Source organism: Acipenser ruthenus, chromosome 44 (assembly GCF_902713425.1).
Source record: "Acipenser ruthenus chromosome 44, fAciRut3.2 maternal haplotype, whole genome shotgun sequence".
Lineage (NCBI taxonomy): Eukaryota > Metazoa > Chordata > Actinopteri > Acipenseriformes > Acipenseridae > Acipenser > Acipenser ruthenus.
In genome coordinates, this window is record NC_081232.1 from 6,751,234 (window position 1) to 6,770,043 (window position 18,810).

Below are 18,810 nucleotides of genomic sequence, written 5' to 3' on the forward strand. Positions count from 1 at the left end.
CTTTGTAGTTTTCCAGATACTTGACAGAAAACTGACATTCAAAATGGGACATTTTGAAATCTAACATGAAATACTTACTGTACTACCATTATGGCTTTTTTTTTTTAGTTTCTTTGATTACATGATGTTACATAAAAGGTCTAGATTATGTTTTTGGTTCCTGCCGGTCAGTGAAAGTGAAAGTATTTTTGCACAGCAGCAGCACCTGCATGGAAATCCACTCTTTGTTGGCATTTCTCTTGCTGGAAAAAAACAGACAGTTTGAGACGCTCTCCCGAAAGAACACAACTTTCCACTTGACGGCAAAGACAACGACAAGAACGAAAAAGGTAAGACCGAGAGAGAGGGTGACAGTTTGTTATAGTTCAACTTGATAGATGAAATGTATCAGTCCAGAGGTGATAGACCAAGAGAAGGAGATGTGATGCTTTTTATTGGACTAACTAAAAAATAATTAATAAGCTTTCAAGACCTCAAAGGTCTCTTTTTCAGGTAAAAGTAGGAAACATAAATCTCTCTTTCCTACTTTCATTTGAAGAAGAGACCCTAGAGGTCTTGAAAGCTTGTGATTAATTATTGTTTAGTTAGTGTAATAAAATGTATCACATGTCTTTCTCTTTCTCTATGATAATTGAACTGAAATACTCATTTTTAACAGGTAATGAGATGCATGGTGAATATATTATTGGTGTTATGAAACACAAAATGTAGTTCAATTTTGTTTTTGTCAGGGCCGGTTCCTATAGGCAAAGTCCAGCATGGCACCCCTACATCAATCGGGTAATGGTTATTTGTATTATTATTTTTTTTAAATCAACATCTATTTGATTCAGTATTGTGCAATCGTTCTGTGTGCTCGTATGTAACCAGGTTTCTGTTTTCAAAAGATGTTTGAACCATGTCCAGAATTTTCAACTGGGTTTCTCTGTGGTATGTGAGATTTTAAAACGACCGTTTTAAATCTTCAATAACAGCATAATTTTAAACTATAATATGAAACTAAATGCACCGGTTGAAAATGTATGTTTTGGCAAAAGCATTAAGTTTCATTTGATATTGCAAATTAACTTTTTCTTGCCTAACAACTATCCAAGATAAGAGCACAACAGAAAAATCCAACTATTTTGCATCACCTAGAACTTTAGGATTGAGACAATTTAAAAAATCGGGGTAGCAGTGTGGAGTAGTGGTTAGGGCTCTGGACTCTTGACCAGAGGGTCATGGGTTCAATCCCAGGCGGGGGACACTGCTGCTTTACACTTGAGCAAGGTACTTTACCTAGATTGCTCCAGTAAAAACCCAACTGTATAAATGGGTAATTGTATGTAAAAATAATGTGTAAAAAATAATGTAATTGTATGTAAAAATAATGTGTTATCTTGTAACAATTGTAAGTCGCCCTGGATAAGGGCGTCTGCTAAGAAATAATAATAATATATATGAACATAATTTGAATATTTTATTTAGCATCATGTAACCAAAGAAACTACAAAATGATATCGCAAAGAAAGTCTACCGGAAGCCAAAATAGTACTACAGTAGTATTTCATGTTAGATTTCATTTTTCAAGTTGTCCGTTTTTTGTTAAGTATATGGAAAATTGTAAAGCGGCGTGTAATTCAATATGGTAACGTAACATTATTCAGCAGGTTTCATTCAACTTTATGAAGCAAAATTAGTTAATTCTATATAGATGGTGATGCAGAACGTTTGTTGGTGTTCTCTTCCCCGCATAGACTTACATTACAGAGGCGTTGTGGGGTTCTGTATTACTTCCAACCCTTAATCACGTTGCCCCGCCCCTCACCCAACAAACACAGCACGCGCTTACGTAATTATTGATTTCTTGGTTGATTTTGCCTCTTTTTTGTGCTACAGAAGCCTCTTTTGAAGCTGTTTTATTTGTCTCCGTGGCTGCTTTCATGACTTTAGTGGTAATGATCCTCCTGTGTGTTCGTAGGAGAGGTATTGTATTCTTCATATACTTTCATGATCATATACTATCGTAAGTATCCTGCCCAGTAAGTGATGTGTTAATACACGGCTTGGGTTAACAAAGGTCTCTGATTGGCTGAACATTATTATTTTAAAAAAAAAACTATATAAACATAACTTTATATATTTGATTTAACATCATGTAATCAAAGAAACTACAAAAATGATACTGCCGAGAGTCATAATACAGTATTTCATGTTAGATTTTGAAATGTCACATTTTTCCATTTTTTTCAATTTCTCGTTAAGTATATGGGAAAACTACAAAGCTGGATGAAGTTCAATGTAAACGTAACATTATTCAACAGGTTTTATTCGCTCTTTATGAAGTAAAATGTGTTTGTTCTAGATCAGGGGTGGGCAATTCCGGTCCTGGACCAATTATTACCAATTATTGGTCTAATTAAGTAATTTAGAGCACAGTTGGAACAAAAGCCAGGAGGGACACCGGCCCTCCAGGACCGGAATTGCCCACCCCTGTTCTAGAGGGTGATGTGAAATGTTTGGCCAGATCTGTACCTTGAAAACTTCAATTGGGGTATGCTGTACCGTAATGAAATGGTTTCTGTGTTTCATTCCTAGGTTATGAAGAACTTCAACGGGAACAGAGTAAGAACATTCATTTTGTTTATTAATAATCACGGCTTTTGTTCCTTAATTCTTCACATTGATGAGACAGCAGTGCCTAGAAGTATAATAATATGAACCATTGGATTCCTTTTGTATTATTATCTCATTATGAATAATAACATCACTGGTTCTCTGTGTGGAGATGGTGGAGATAGAGAGGACAGAGGGAAGGAGACACTTCTTCACACAGAGAGTGGTGAGGGTGAGGACAGGGTTACCTAGTCATGTTGTTCATGTGAATCACAGGGATCCTTTAAGACCCGATTTGACAATGTCCGGAAGAGCGCTGATGGGCCGAATTATAAATGTAGAGTAGACGGGAAAGATTTTTTAAAACTACAGTTCCCAGCATGCCTCAGCACCAGAACTTTCAGTGAGCGCTGATTATTTCTCTTCAGCCTCCGTGCACACTGAGAAGGAGCCGAACGGTAAGTGTGTTTGTGTGAAGACATCAAAATAAGCAGTAATGGGGACATTTATGTCCCGCCTCTGCTCACTCCTCATTGGACAGATACATAACAGAGGCAGATCTTTGACTGTCTCATTGGTTAAACTCTCTCAAGACTATTAAGCTAGTTGAAATATTTCAGCAGTTAATATTACATCTTATTTAGAATGTTTTTATGTACTTGTTTACAGTCCTACTAGTAGTTTGTACGAATGATATTGAAGTTACAAACACACGTCTCTGCTGTGATTGAACTACATTTACAACTCAAAATGGGGAATGTGTACCGCTAATGAAATGACGACTGCGTTTCATTCCTAGGTTCTGAAGAACCTCAAGAGCAACTGAGTAAGAATATTATTATTGTTATTATTATTTATAATCTCAGATTTCTTTCCTCAATTCATCACATTGATGGATCAGTAGTATCTTGAAGTATAATAATATGAACCATTGGATTGCTGTTTGTATTATTTTCTCATTATGAATAATAGCATCACTGGTTCTCTCTGTGTATTGAATTGCATGAGTTAATGAACCAGAACACAAGCTGAACTTTTCACTCTTTTCTGTTTTAGATCATTTAAAAAGAGAGATCAAGAGACTGAGGAAAGGTAAGTGTATAAATAATTTGTAGAACAAAAGTTTCCATTTCAATCTCCCTTTATCAGAAACCCTAGCAGTTCTAATTCTAAATGCTCTGCAGTCTGTTTGGAGAATATTAGAGAGTTACAAACACACGTCTCTGTTGTGATTGAACTACATTTAAAACTGAAATGAGGGAATGCTGTACCGCTAATGAAATGAAATCAAAATCATCCATTGAACAATGCGATTGAGCATTGGGACCATTTTTGTCATAAGTATATTAATAATGTAACTAATACAATGAAATCTAGTCATATCACTCTTCATGATAAATCTCAACTGTTCTAAACAAGCAAAACTAACCATGTTGTCTTTGTTTGTGTCTTTTAGAAAAGGAGGATCTTCAGAAGAATTATGGCAAGATTAATACATTCATCTCAATATTCTTTTTATTAAGTTACTTAAATTATTCTGTTTTTGAACCAGAACACAATCTAAACTTTTCACTCTTTTCTGTTTTAGACAGTTTAAAAAGAGAGAAAGAGAGACTGGTAAAAGGTAAGTGTATAAATAATCTGCAGACAGAAAGTTTCCATTTCAATCTCCCTTTATCAGAAACCCTAGCAGTTCTAATTCTAAATGCTCTGCAGTCTGTTTGGATAATATTAAAGAGTTACAAACACACGTCTCTGTTGTGATTGAACTACATTTAAAACTGAAATGAGGGAATGCTGTACCGCTAATGAAATGAAGGCAAAATCATCCATTGGACAACATGTTTGAGCATTGGGACCATTTATGGTCTTCTACGTATATTAATTATGTAACTAATACAATGAAATCTAGTCATATCACTCTTCATGATAAATCTCAACTGTTCTAAACAAGCAAAACTAACCATGTTGTCTTTGTTTGTGTCTTTTAGAAAAGGAGGATCTTCAGAAGAATTATGGCAAGATTAATACATTCATCTCAATATTCTTTTTATTAAGTTACTTAAATTATTCTGTTTTTGAACCAGAACACAATCTAAACTTTTCACTCTTTTCTGTTTTAGACAGTTTAAAAAGAGAGAAAGAGAGACTGGTAAAAGGTAAGTGTATAAATAATCTGCAGACAGAAAGTTTCCATTTCAATCTCCCTTTATCAGAAACCCTAGCAGTTCTAATTCTAAATGCTCTGCAGTCTGTTTGGATAATATTAAAGAGTTACAAACACACGTCTCTGTTGTGATTGAACTACATTTAAAACTGAAATGAGGGAATGCTGTACCGCTAATGAAATGAAGGCAAAATCATCCATTGGAGAACGTGTTTGAGCATTGGGACCATTTATGGTCTTCTACGTATATTAATAATGTAACTAATACAATGAAATCTAGTCACTTCACCCTTAATGATGAATCTCAACTGTTCTAAACAAGCAAAACTAACCATGTTGTCTTTGTTTGTGCCTTTTAGAAAAGGAGGATCTTCAGAAGAATTATGGCAAGATTAATACATTCATCTCCTTATTCGTTTTCTTAAATTAACTATTGTACTGAATCGCATGAGTTCATGAGCTGAAATACAAAATCAACTTTTCATTTTTTATCTTGTAGACACTTTAAAAAAGGAGAAAGAGAACGCTAAAGCAGGTATGATCGTTGGTAATGTATATAAAGGCATGACGTCAAATGCATTTTATCAGAAATCTGTTAAATGTTATGCGAGATTCAGGGGGCGGGCATTGGGGCTGCTTAATTAATGTCTATCATTATTAACTCTCTATTTAAGGCACAATCTTACGCACTTCCCCTGTCTTGTGTTTTTGCTTTGTAACAAATGCTCAGATGCCGATATTCGTGCATCAGCTTAACGTCGCTATATCTAAACTTCGTTGCCTCGCTCACTACAGGTCGTTCTCTGCACAGAGCTGCCAAGATATTATCAATCATTTTCCTACCTGCTCTGGTGATTTTTCTCATCATTCAGCTTCTCTATTTTGTTGCAGGAGCTCCAATGTTAGTCCTTCCTGCAATCATCCAGTTTCCAGCTCTGCAACAGCGCCGTTCAAAGCGTAGCTCCATTACTCAACTTTGTCTGCATCTTAGAAAAAACTGGCCCTCCTCTATACTTTCAAAGCTCCGCTGACAAGACATTGACTTTCCCTTGTCAGTACCACGAAGCTTTGTCTGCTGAATCTCTCTTTACTCCTCGTCTGCAATCAATACCTTCTACTTCTAATGCAGACTTCTCTCAGCAACCAGACTTGCTGCCCCGGCATTACAGAGACCAAAACTTTGCTGCCAGCAGGCTCAGCCTCAGGAGCAGCTATTTTATAAGGATTGGTATGACAGAAATATAATGAGTTTTTTCCCCCGGCCGGGAAGTTGGTCAGCCTGGAAGAAGGCGAGACTCTGTTGCAAGAACGTATTGACCCGGAAGGTAAACGATGTAGCAAGTGCAGACAGTAGAGACAGCTTCAATCGTTTACCAAGGGGTCATGCGTAATGGCATAAAGGGGCCGGAGGATCGTAAATCTTTTCCTTCGCTTGGTTTCAGAGCAGATACGAAACTGTAAGGACTGGGAGAGATCCCCTGTGAATTATTGTGCGCAGTATTCGTGTTTTGTTTGTAATTGTCTTTTGTTTTGTAAATTCACTAGACGGCTAACAGGCCAGCACTACCCGGAACAACACTACACCACTGTCACTGTCAAATTGTTATCACCCACCACGAGCACTACTGCACCCATCCGGACTGGTGTATTGTATTGTATTGTTGGACGGATAACGTGTACCATTATTTGGTTTGCAAAACCAGTTATTATTGTTTCCTGCCGTGCTCTACACATTGGTGTGTATTATTTGGTCGCCAGACCCGGAGTTTTAAAAATAAAACAAACCCCCTTTTCCAAACTGGATTACAGTTTTCTCTGAGTGATTATTTCTGCACTGCATCACCCCTACACCTGTTTCTACTCAGCAGCCACTTTGCCACACGTGGTGTCAGACACTAGCGGAGCTGCTGGAGGCACTGGAGAGCAGACGGGACACAGAGGAGAGAAGGAGAGAGGAGCGCTACACTGCGCTCATTGAAAGGGTAGGGCTGGCACTTTCCACAGTACCAGCCCCTACAGTAACACCAGCATTGTCGGCACCGAAGGCTCAGGTGATGAAGATGTCGGCGGAGGATGACCCAGAGGTGTACCTGGTTGAGTTTGAGCGGCTGGCCACCACCGCGTCGTGGCTGCGGGAGCTCTGGGCAAACCAGCTGGGACCCTGCCTCATCGGAGGCTCAGGCAGCCTACCAGGCCATAAGCAACCTCAGCGCTGCAAGTTACGACCTGGTCAAGCTGGCCATTCTCCACTGTCTCAACATTACAGCAGAGACCCACCGGGTACGGTTCAGGGAGTACCGAAGGTCCCCTGAGACACGCCCCAGGGTGGTTACGGAGCGGTTGTGTGACCACATGGTACACTGGCTGACCCCCGAGAAGAAACCAACCTGGAAATGGGGGAAGCAATAGTGGTGAAGCAATTCTGCCATGTGGTCGGCCCCGATACCCTGGAAGCCGCCGTTAAACTGGCGGAGGATTACGAGGACTCCCTGGTCTCCGCTTGGATTGGTATACTGTCGATTCCCACACCTCGGAGCAGCCGACCCCTCCAACACCACTCTCCTCCAACACCACCCCTACCATCAGTCCCGGGACCCAGACCTCCAAGACCGCCGACCCCAATGGGCCCCCTTTCCTCCCCTTCATGGAGACCAAGGCTGGCCCCCAGCTGGGGTAGAGGTGCTGCCCCTGCCCCGTTGCCATGCTGAGCGATGCTGAGATGATTTGTAATGCAAGAGCAAAAACATTGGGCATCGCTTCTCCCCTACCTCCTTTTTGCAGTGAGAGAGGTGCTGCGGAGTTCAGCAGGGTTCTCCCCCTTCAAGCTCTTGTATGGCCGGCAGCCTCGCGGCATTCTCGATCATGTGCTCCTACTAAGAGATTGCCTAGATTTGGTCGGTCGTTTTGGCCCAGGACAACCTCAGATCGACAACAGCAGCATTACAACAAAAATGCACTAATTCGAACCTTTCGACGAGGAGACAAGGTAATGCTGCTACTTCCCCCATCAGAATCGAAATTGTGTGCTAAATGGCAGGGGGCCATATGAAGTGATTCGGGCTATAGGGAAGGTGAATTATGAAATTAGACAGCTCGATCGCTACAATGAACGTGAAATTTATCATAGAAATTTACTAAAACCCTGGCAGGCAAGGGAGGTCTTGTTTATAGCCCCAGGCATTATAGAGGATGATTTAGGCCTCTGTCCAGAGACTCCTAGCACTAAAATAATTTCGATGGGGGAACAATTGGTTCCAGATCAGCAACGGGAGCTGCGTAAGCTTATTGAGGAGTTCAATTATGTTTTTCTCTGACTTGCCCGGCAGAACTAACTTGGTTGAATATGACATTATCTCTCCACCAGGTGTCACTGTGCGGGAGAGACCTTACCAGATCCCAGAAAGTCGACTAAGTGGTGTTCACAAAGAGGTATGGGACATGCTCGAGCCTGGGGTGATTGAACCTTCCAGGAGCGAGTGGTGCAGTCCTCTTGTCATAGTGGCCAAGAAAGACAGCACCAACCGCTTCTGTGTGGATTTCAGGAAGGTAAACGCTATTGCCAAGTTCGATGCGTACCCTATGCCTCGGATCGACAAACTTTTAGATAAACTGGGAAAGGCAAGGATTATCTCCACTCTGGACCTGACAAAGGGATACTGGCAGATCCCCTTAACCCGCAGCTCTAGAGAGAAAAGTGCCTTTTCAACACCAGAAGGGCTGGCGCCAGTCCTCTGCAGTAATCAATTTATACATCCGTTCATCCCTTACCGACATAGCAATAGCCCATCAAAGACTAGTTAGCATCCCCGAGTGGGGGCTACATGACTGCTAGGGCCACCAGAGGTTTTCCACTTCTAGGAAGGGTTTTTTCCTCTCCACTGAGTGGCAGGTAATCACATAAACATACCACACGAACACTATTTTAACCTCTCCAGTTTGTCTTGTATGTCCCTTCATTTCCAGTCTTTTCCAGCTATTCCTTTTATGTTATGTACTGGCGCGTCTCCTGTTGTTTGTCTCACGGTGGGGTTTCTGCGGGGAGCCGGGGGTCTATTCTTTGGGGGGAAGTGAGTCTCACTTCCCCAACTTCAGGTCTGCTTCAGCGACCTCGTCCTCACCGCTGTGAGTCAGAGGGGACCCCCGGCCACACTATCCTGTCACAGCTCATGCACTAATCTTACCTTGTCACCCGAGGCTCTGTTCTATTTCCGTCGGGACGTGGCCCAGTTTACGCTCTCAGTGCCGATTCCCAGACTAACCCATGTCTCTCTGTTGCAGGTTCCCTGCGGGATGCCTCTCTGGTCGTGGCTTCAGAGGCCTGTGCCTCACCTCGTCCGAGGGCAGCACCAGATCAGTCAGGGAACCCTTTTCTATCTCTCCTTTCAGGTCCTGATTCATCGGACTTTCCTTCGCCCCGAGAGGCGCCTCTGCCGAGTCAGAGCCCTTTTATGTGTTTTTAGATCCTTGAGGCTTCAGCCTTCGACAAAGCCCGGTCCTACGTAAAGGCGGCTCATCGGTCGGGGATCTCTTCCTATCCTAACTTCAAGTCCGGGCCCCTCCAAGCCCACCTTTAAGTCTGGGCTCTCTTCGTCCGCCTCTGTCCCACTTTCTGCTTCCTCTATTCTTACAGCTTCAACAAACGCCCCGTGAATTTTAATAAAGTAACACTGAAAACCAATTGTAGAGAGAATATTAAATACTTTGTTTTTCATTCCTAGATTTTGAAGAATTTCGAAGGAAAACCAGTAAGACTATGTGTGACAGGTTGGCTGAGACGTCTGACGTCAGGCAGAAGCAGGAAGGAAAAATACTGACACCAGGGAGTACTGCAGGTAAAGGTGGCATTTGCCGTTTTATTTGCAAAACAAAAATAAATAAAATATTTAAACAAAAACACACTGTGCTCACAGAGCAAAATAAAAGGTTTAAACAAAACAAATCTCGAACACAGAAATAAATAATAATACAACACAGGTCAGGCTGGGCAGATTGCCTTCACTGTTCCTATGTAATTTAAGTTTCATTTCTCTTTTCAATCGCCATCCCACTGCTCGCTCTCTCCTCTCTAACACCCACCCGGAACATGGAGAGCTGCAGGCTTTTATAACAGGTGACCATCTCCCGATTAGCAACAAATTAAATCACCTAATTAATTCGGGAGATGGCCACCTTCTGCACGAGTTTTTTAAAATACCATGTGGGTGGGGCTTCCCATCCACGCTACTAAACAAAACATAAATACAACAAAACAACCGGCGCTTCGCCGTCATATAAATACAACTAAATCATAATACTAATACAAAATAACACAGGGGCGGAGGGGTACCCCGTTCTAAAAATAAATAAACAAATCAAATGTACAGGGCACCTCGCCCTGTTACACTATGTATTCTGTTTTTTGTATCGTGGGTTTCTATCTTTCTGTCTCACATGAGCTAATACAACATGTGTAGGGTGTGTCTTATTGTATAAGAGATGTCATTTCTATGTGCAGTTTTAAGCTTCTGAAATTCAATGTCTTCAAACTGTGTCTGTTTTTAAAGAGACTCCCTACAAAGAAAGTCATATATTATAATGAATTACAAAAATGAAGATAGCTCTAGAGAGCTACTATTAAACAGGAGTGTTTTTTAGAATTGTGTTCACAAAGAGGTATGGGACATGCTCGAGCCTGGGGTGATTGAACCTTCCAGGAGCGAGTGGTGCAGTCCTCTTGTCATAGTGGCCAAGAAAGACAGCACCAACCGCTTCTGTGTGGATTTCAGGAAGGTAAACGCTATTGCCAAGTTCGATGCGTACCCTATGCCTCGGATCGACGAACTTTTAGATAAACTGGGAAAGGCAAGGATTATCTCCACTCTGGACCTGACAAAGGGATACTGGCAGATCCCCTTAACCCGCAGCTCTAGAGAGAAAAGTGCCTTTTCAACACCAGAAGGGCTGGCGCCAGTCCTCTGCAGTAATCAATTTATACATCCGTTCATCCCTTACCGACATAGCAATAGCCCATCAAAGACTAGTTAGCATGCCCGGAGTGGGGGCTACATGACTGCTAGGGCCACCAGAGGTTTTCCACTTCTAGGAAGGGTTTTTTCCTCTCCACTGAGTGGCAGGTAATCACATAAACATACCACACGAACACCATTTTAACCTCTCCAGTTTGTCTTGTATGTCCCTTCATTTCCAGTCTTTTCCAGCTATTCCTTTTATGTTATGCACTGGCGCGTCTCCTGTTGTTTGTCTCACGGTGGGGTTTCTGCGGGGAGCCGGGGGTCTATTCTTTGGGGGGAAGTGAGTCTCACTTCCCCAACTTCAGGTCTGCTTCAGCGACCTCGTCCTCACCGCTGTGAGTCAGAGGGGACCCCCGGCCACACTATCCTGTCACAGCTCATGCACTAATCTTACCTTGTCACCCGAGGCTCTGTTCTATTTCCGTCGGGACGTGGCCCAGTTTACGCTCTCAGTGCCGATTCCCAGACTAACCCATGTCTCTCTGTTGCAGGTTCCCTGCGGGATGCCTCTCTGGTCGTGGCTTCAGAGGCCTGTGCCTCACCTCGTCCGAGGGCAGCACCAGATCAGTCAGGGAACCCTTTTCTATCTCTCCTTTCAGGTCCTGATTCATCGGACTTTCCTTCGCCCCGAGAGGCGCCTCTGCCGAGTCAGAGCCCTTTTATGTGTTTTTAGATCCTTGAGGCTTCAGCCTTCGACAAAGCCCGGTCCTACGTAAAGGCGGCTCATCGGTCGGGGATCTCTTCCTATCCTAACTTCAAGTCCGGGCCCCTCCAAGCCCACCTTTAAGTCTGGGCTCTCTTCGTCCGCCTCTGTCCCACTTTCTGCTTCCTCTATTCTTACAGCTTCAACAAACGCCCCGTGAATTTTAATAAAGTAACACTGAAAACCAATTGTAGAGAGAATATTAAATACTTTGTTTTTCATTCCTAGATTTTGAAGAATTTCGAAGGAAAACCAGTAAGACTATGTGTGACAGGTTGGCTGAGACGTCTGACGTCAGGCAGAAGCAGGAAGGAAAAATACTGACACCAGGGAGTACTGCAGGTAAAGGTGGCATTTGCCGTTTTATTTGCAAAACAAAAATAAATGAAATATTTAAACAAAAACACACTGTGCTCGCAGAGCAAAATAAAAGGTTTAAACAAAACAAATCTCGAACACAGAAATAAATAATAATACAACACAGGTCAGGCTGGGCAGATTGCCTTCACTGTTCCTATGTAATTTAAGTTTCATTTCTCTTTTCAATCACCATCTCTCTGCTCGCTCTCTCCTCTCTAACACCCACCCGGAACATGGAGAGCTGCAGGCTTTTATAACAGGGAGATGGCCACCTTCTGCATGAGTTTTCCATCCACGCTACTAAACAAAACATAAATACAACAAAACAACCGGCGCTTCGCCGTCATACAACTAAATCATAATACTAATACAAAATAACACAGGGGCGGAGGGGTACCCCGTTCTAAAAATAAATAAACAAATCAAATGTACAGGGCACCTCGCCCTGTTACACTATGTATTCTGTTTTTTGTATCGTGGGTTTCTATCTTTCTGTCTCACATAAGCTAATACAACATGTGTAGGGTGTGTCTTATTGTATAAGAGATGTCATTTCTATGTGCAGTTTTAAGCTTCTGAAATTCAATGTCTTCAAACTGTGTCTGTTTTTAAAGAGACTCCCTACAAAGAAAGTCATATATTATAATGAATTACAAAAATGAAGATAGCTCTAGAGAGCTACTATTAAACAGAAGTGTTTTTTAGAATTGTTGACTTCAATATTAATAAACTCCTGATCTCACTCGTTTATTGTTTTGTTATATTAAATAATAAACCATCTTTCAAAACTGGTTCATTGGATGCATTGAAAAAGCAATTGCTATTGGTGTCAGATTTAACTGATTAGTTCAGATGTGTGGATAATTCAACTGGGGATCAAACCCTCTGTACCAAGATGTGTGCAGATTAGAAGAGTCCCATTAAGGGTGTGTTTGGACACTAATTCTAATTTATAGTGGCAATTTCCTCTCACCTTAAATATATTCTCTTCTCTCAAACAGACACGTGTGTCTATGCCGTTGACAGAGGTATAACATTTTAATCTGCATTAATACACTCATTATCTTACTTTATTATTTGTTTATTTAGCAGACGCCTTTATCCAAGGCGACTTACAGAGACTAGGGTGTGTGAACTATGTATCAGCTGTAGAGTCACTTACAATTGCATCTCACCTGAAAGACAGAGCACAAGGAGGTGAAGTGACTTGCTCAGGGTCACACAATGAGTCAGTGGCTGAGGTGGGATTTGAACCGGGGCCCTCCTGGTTACAAGCCCTTTTCTTTAACCACTGGACCACACAGCCTTACACTTGATTCATTCTTCTATTTGTTTATTTCAGAATGGAAAACAATAACTGATGCTCATGGTAAGTTTGAATTTAATACATCAATTTTTGGAAATTGTCATTGAAAATAATTAGTTGGCTTGGTTTTATTTATTTTTTTATTATTATTATTATTATTATTATTATTATTATTATTATTATTATTTATTTCTTAGCAGATTAAATATAAATATATCGTTATTGGTTAATTTATGGACATTATTTGATTAACTGGTAGATTCATCCTCCGTGTACATTTTAATCAAAGGTAATGATCTTATAGCAGCTGTCCTGCATAGTAATATTAAAAAAATCAACAGAATAAAAAACAACACAATTCAGTGGGAATTTGGTCATTTTGAAATAGTTTTTATTATTATTTTTATTTTAGTAAATTTAACACATTTTCACAGAACAACGTCAATCCATGAAAGAGTTTAATAGCAAAATATAACTAGGGCTTCTAGTTTTCGGGTTTTATTTTCAATCACGCGATCCTTTTAAACATATTTTGAGCTGATTCGCTTTCTTAATCAAACACTAATTACCAAAGGAAGTTGTTTGTTTTTACCCTCATATCTTGATTGAGTTCACAAACAACATGCATTGATCTCACCTGATTCTATTTGAACCTGCATTTCGTTCTGGCTCTAATCGCCGAATTCAGGTTATTAATTTCCACTGTGTTAGTTTCCAGTAGCACGTCGCTAATTTAAACAATCTGGTATTCAGCTAAGACTGAACAACTATTAATTAAGGTTTAAAGGGAGGGAGAGAAATGGGAAATAAAAAAACAAAAACTAGAAGCCCTAAATATACCGAGCATCAAAAGAAACTTATCTCTATTGTTTTCGAAAAAAATAAGGCATATAAATGATGGACACTGCCGAAATGTTTTTGGTTTCTTTTTAATCACTCGATCATTCATCTTTGACCATGACACGCTTGAGTGACTGTGACTGAAGCAGATGCACTTAATCACCTAATTAGTGAGACAGTTGATTAGACACTGGATATGGAGTGATTTCAGCTGTTGAATTATAAGCTTGAATAAAAGCAATAAAGAAAATCACAGAAAAAAACCCAATATTCCCCATCTGTCGAGAGAGCAGCGCCTTCGTGCGATTGGCGTGTTGGAGGCTGGACTAGGGCAGCGTGCTGTGGCTCGCCGTCTTGGGTTCTCACAGCCAGTGATTTCAAACCTGGCGAGACGGTATTACCAGACACACTCTGTCAAGGACAGAGCCATCAGCTGGGAGACCAGGAGTCACAACACCTGTTCCAAGATCCACAGATCATTCTGCAGCATCTTCGTGATGTCGATTGTTAATCAGCACAATAAAAAGCCACTGCACCTGCTCTGAAACACAGTTTGTCATTTTTCGATCACATCTAGTTAATTTTATCCTAATATAAGTGAGAAGTTCCTTTTGATGCTCAAATATAAATGTGGCAGGGTGAGGAGCCCTGCACATGAAAAGGGGGCGGGGCAAAGCCCTGCCATAAATATGTTGTTTACTTTTAGAACGGGGTACCCCTCCGCCCCTGTGCAATTTATTATTTTGTATTTGTTTTGTATTATTATTATTATTATTATTATTATTATTATTATTATTATTATTATGGTTTATTTATTTATAAATATGATGGCGGAGACGTGTTTTTTATTGTTTAGAAGCCCCATCCACATTAAAAACCTTGTGCAGAAGGTGACCATCTCCGGAGTTAATTAATTGTTGCTAATCGGGAGATGGTCACCTGTATATAAGCCTGCAGCTCTCTGCACTCGGGGTGGGTGTTCGGAAGTGGAGAACGAGAGAGGAGGAGACGACAGAAACTAAATGAAACGAAACTAAAATAAAATAAATGTAGGAACAGGGAAGGCGATTTGCCCAGCCTGACCTGGAATATTTGTTTTCTTATGGTGTTCGTGATTATTTTGTTTAATCTTTTATTTTGCTCTGTGAGCAGTGTTTTTTGTTAAAAAACCTTTTATTTTTGTTATTGTTTAAATAAATGGCGCACGCCGTGCCTTTGTTTTCCTTCCTGCTTCTGGCCTGACGTCACCACTACATCCATCCTGTCACAATAAGTGATAAGTTTCTTTTGATGCTCAAATATAAGTGATAAGTTTCTTATGTAATGCTCAAGAACTGAGAATGTATTTTCTTTTGTCTTTCATGCAAACATATGTAACACTTATGGGCTCTTTATCAACAATCTTTTTTGTTTTATATTATATTCAATGAACAAAACTAAACCAATAATAATAATAATAATAATAATAATAATAATAATAATAATAATAATAATAATAATAATAATAACAGTTTACATATGTTACAGAATCTATCAAATGCACATATTTCATATATATACACACACACACTATGTATGTATATATAATATCTTCAGTTTAGTTTTCAATAACATTTATATTAGAAAAAATTGACAAATTAAATGCTCCTGTGTTTCCAGTTACAAAAACATAAAGAGCATAAATAACCAAGTTCCCTGCTTTTCTAAATAATACATTCTTCTCATTCCTTTACCCCAGTCAATGTGACTCTGGACCCCAGCACAGCCAACCTCAGCCTCACAGTCTCTGAAGACGGCTCAGAAGTGAAATTCACAGGGAAGAGATCAGCAGAGTGGCCCAGTGTGCTGGGCGGGGAGGGGTTCACCTCAGGGAGGCACTACTGGGAGGTAGTGGTGGGGGAGAAGGAAAACTGGGTCCTGGGGGTCTCCACACACCGTGATGAGAAGAGCATACCTGAGAAACCAGAGGAGGGCTACTGGCTTGTAAGGCGGGCTAAAAAGTTCTCTAAGAGCTATACAGCTGTGAGCCAGTCAGGGGATCAGATCTTAAAACTGGAGGTCTGTAAGGTGTGGGGGGTGTATCTGGATTGGAAGGAAGGGAGGCTGTCATTTTACAATGCAGAGACCAAAGTTCACATCCATACTTTTGAAGGCTCATTCCCTGGGCAGGTCTACCCTATTTTCAGCCCAGGGTCAAAAGGTAGTCGATCCTTGATAATCCACTAAGTCTAACTCATAGCAGGCAACTTTATATAGACACCATGTTGGGTAGCTGCTGTAGTTCTCTACAGGATTTTATATTAGTGTTTATATAGTGTGGTGCCACCAGCATTGCCATGACCCTTGATAATCCACCCACAACACTGAAGAATTTGTAGTCCTGACAAGCAGCCTGCTACAATATATAGATACAGAGCTCCAGATCAGGATTTGGGTCATTTTCTCTCCAATTTAGACACTAACAGCCTGATTTTCAGAAGGGGCAAAGTGAAAAACAGGTCACAAGACACCTTTGCGACACCAGAGAGGTGGCAAACTGTATTTTCAAAAGTCCTATTGCGCAATGGCATTTCAGGGTGTGCGCTTTCTGAAAATGCTCTTGCATTACAACTTGTTAAGCAATTGAAGTTCGTAATGAGTTCTATTTTGCAAATAATGTCTTATTTTTAAAAGGTGCAAAATACTGATGTGCCCACTTAGTACACCAAAATACACTCGCTAATTAAGACATGCCCCCTCTCGTGTCTTATTTAAACTGCTACCGCTGACAGGGCTACTGAGCTGTGATCGACAAAGCGCTTCCAATTACCCGACTGCAGCACGAGAGGGAAGGGAGGAGGAGAAAACGACCCTACCCTAAACCCAGAAGAGTTTGTCCCCATCAGACATTTCTAGATACAAGTTATGCGTAGATACAGATTGGATAACCGCTATAACAGAGCTGTGTGATCAGATTTAGAATCACAAACAGCCCACAGTCACGCCATAATTGTACCTGTAAAGGTTACAATAGCCATTGTTTTTCATGCAACAGGTGGCATCGAGACAACAGCTGGGGACAGATCAGCAGGCATCTGTCAGTCTACTATAAAAGATACTGACTAATGTCACAGATGCACTTTTCCGTAGGGCAAGGGAGTATATAATATTTCCAATTGGGGAAATGGAACAAAACAGAACCAAACACAAATCCTATCAGTTGCCTGGTTTCCCAAACGTGCTAGGTGTAATAGATTGCACACATGTTGCAATATCCCCAGATTCAAGGAATGAAATTGCTTTCTTAAACAGAAAACATCATTATTCTTTAACTGCACGTGATGCTCAATGTATTATCACGAATGTAGCTGCCAAGTACCGACTCATTCATCGTGGAGAACAGTGCCTTGTTTAGAAAATTTCAACAGGATGTTCTTAGCGGAGGCTGAATAATTTTAAGAACATAAGAACATAAGAAAGTTTACAAACGAGAGGAGGCTATTCAGCCCATCTTGCTCGTTTGGTTGTTAGTAGCTTATTGATCCCAGAATCTCATCAAGCAGCTTCTTGAAGGATCCCAGTGTGTCAGCTTCAACAACATTACTGGGGAGTTGGTTCCAGACCCTCACAATTCTCTGTGTAAAAAAGTGTCTCCTATTTTCTGTTCTAAATGCCCCTTTATCTAATCTCCATTTATGACCCCTGGTCCTTTTTTCTTTTTTCAAGTCAAAGAAGTCGGAGAGGGAGCGGGTTGACATTGTCTATACCTTTTAGGATTTTGAATGTTTGAATCAGATCGCCGCGTAGTCTTCTTTGTTCAAGACTGAATAGATTCAATTCTTTTAGCCTGTCTGCATACGACATGCCTTTTAAACCCGGGATAATTCTGGTTGCTCTTCTTTGCACTCTTTCTAGAGCAGCAATATCCTTTTTGTAACGAGGTGACCAGAACTGAACACAATATTCTAGGTGAGGTCTTACTAATGCATTGCAGAGTTTTAACATTACTTCCCTTGATTTAAATTCAACACTTCTCACAATATATCCGAGCATCTTGTTAGCCTTTTTTATAGCTTCCCCACATTGTCTAGATGAAGACATTTCTGAGTCAACATAAACTCCTGGTCTTTTTCATAGTTCCCTTCTTCAATTTCACTATCTCCCATAGATATTTATAATGCACATTTTTATTGCCCACATGCAATACTTTACACTTTTCTCTATTAAATGTCATTTGCCATGTGTCTGCCCAATTCTGAATGCTGTCTAGATCGTTTTGAATGACCTTTGCTGCTTCAACAGTGTTTGCTACTCCTCCTATTTTTGTGTCGTCTGCAAATTTAACGAGTTTGCTTACTATACCAGAATCTAAATCATTAATGTAGATTAGGAATAGCAGAGGACCTAATACTGATCCCTGTGGTACTCCACTGGTTACCTCACTCCATTTTGAGGTTTCTCCTCTAATCAGTACTTTCTGTTTTCTACCTGTTAACCACTCCCTAATCCATGTGCGTGCATTCCCTTGAATCCCTACTGCGTTCAGTTTGAGAATTAATCTTTTATGCGGGACTTTGTCAAAAGCTTTCTGGAAATCTAAATAGACCATGTCGTATGCTTTGCAGTTATCCATTTTCAATGTTGCATCCTCAAAAAAGTCAAGTAGGTTAGTTAGACATGATCTCCCTTTCCTAAAACCATGCTGGCTGTCTCCCAGGATATTGTTACCATATAGGTAATTTTCCATTTTGGATCTTATTATAGTTTCCATAAGTTTACATATAATAGAAGTCAGGCTTATTGGTCTGTAGTTACCTGGTTCGGTTTTGTCTCCCTTTTTGTGGATCGG

At 40.6% G+C, this 18,810-nt stretch overlaps 1 protein-coding gene across 4 annotated transcripts; it reads left to right on the forward strand.

Moving 5' to 3' along the window:
- Positions 1-204: 204 nt before the first annotated feature.
- LOC117399068 (E3 ubiquitin-protein ligase TRIM39-like) lies at positions 205-17,413 on the forward strand. 4 transcript variants are annotated; one of them, XM_059012541.1, is made up of 17 exons: positions 212-329; positions 732-780; positions 1,879-1,965; positions 2,578-2,604; positions 3,395-3,421; positions 3,652-3,687; positions 4,052-4,078; positions 4,184-4,219; positions 4,587-4,613; positions 4,719-4,754; positions 5,122-5,148; positions 5,262-5,297; positions 9,481-9,594; positions 11,705-11,818; positions 12,838-12,864; positions 13,179-13,205; positions 15,721-17,413. In XM_059012541.1, exons 2-17 carry the CDS (start codon positions 759-761, stop codon positions 16,206-16,208), a joined length of 1,158 nt encoding a protein of 385 aa, XP_058868524.1. In that variant the 5' UTR covers positions 212-329; positions 732-758; the 3' UTR covers positions 16,209-17,413. The 4 variants fall into 4 exon arrangements, with proteins under 4 accessions (XP_058868527.1, XP_058868524.1, XP_058868525.1 ...); XM_059012544.1 differs by lacking the exon at positions 1,879-1,965 and having other exon boundaries at positions 205-329; XM_059012542.1 differs by lacking the exon at positions 12,838-12,864.
- The last annotated feature ends 1,397 nt before the right edge of the window (positions 17,414-18,810 follow it).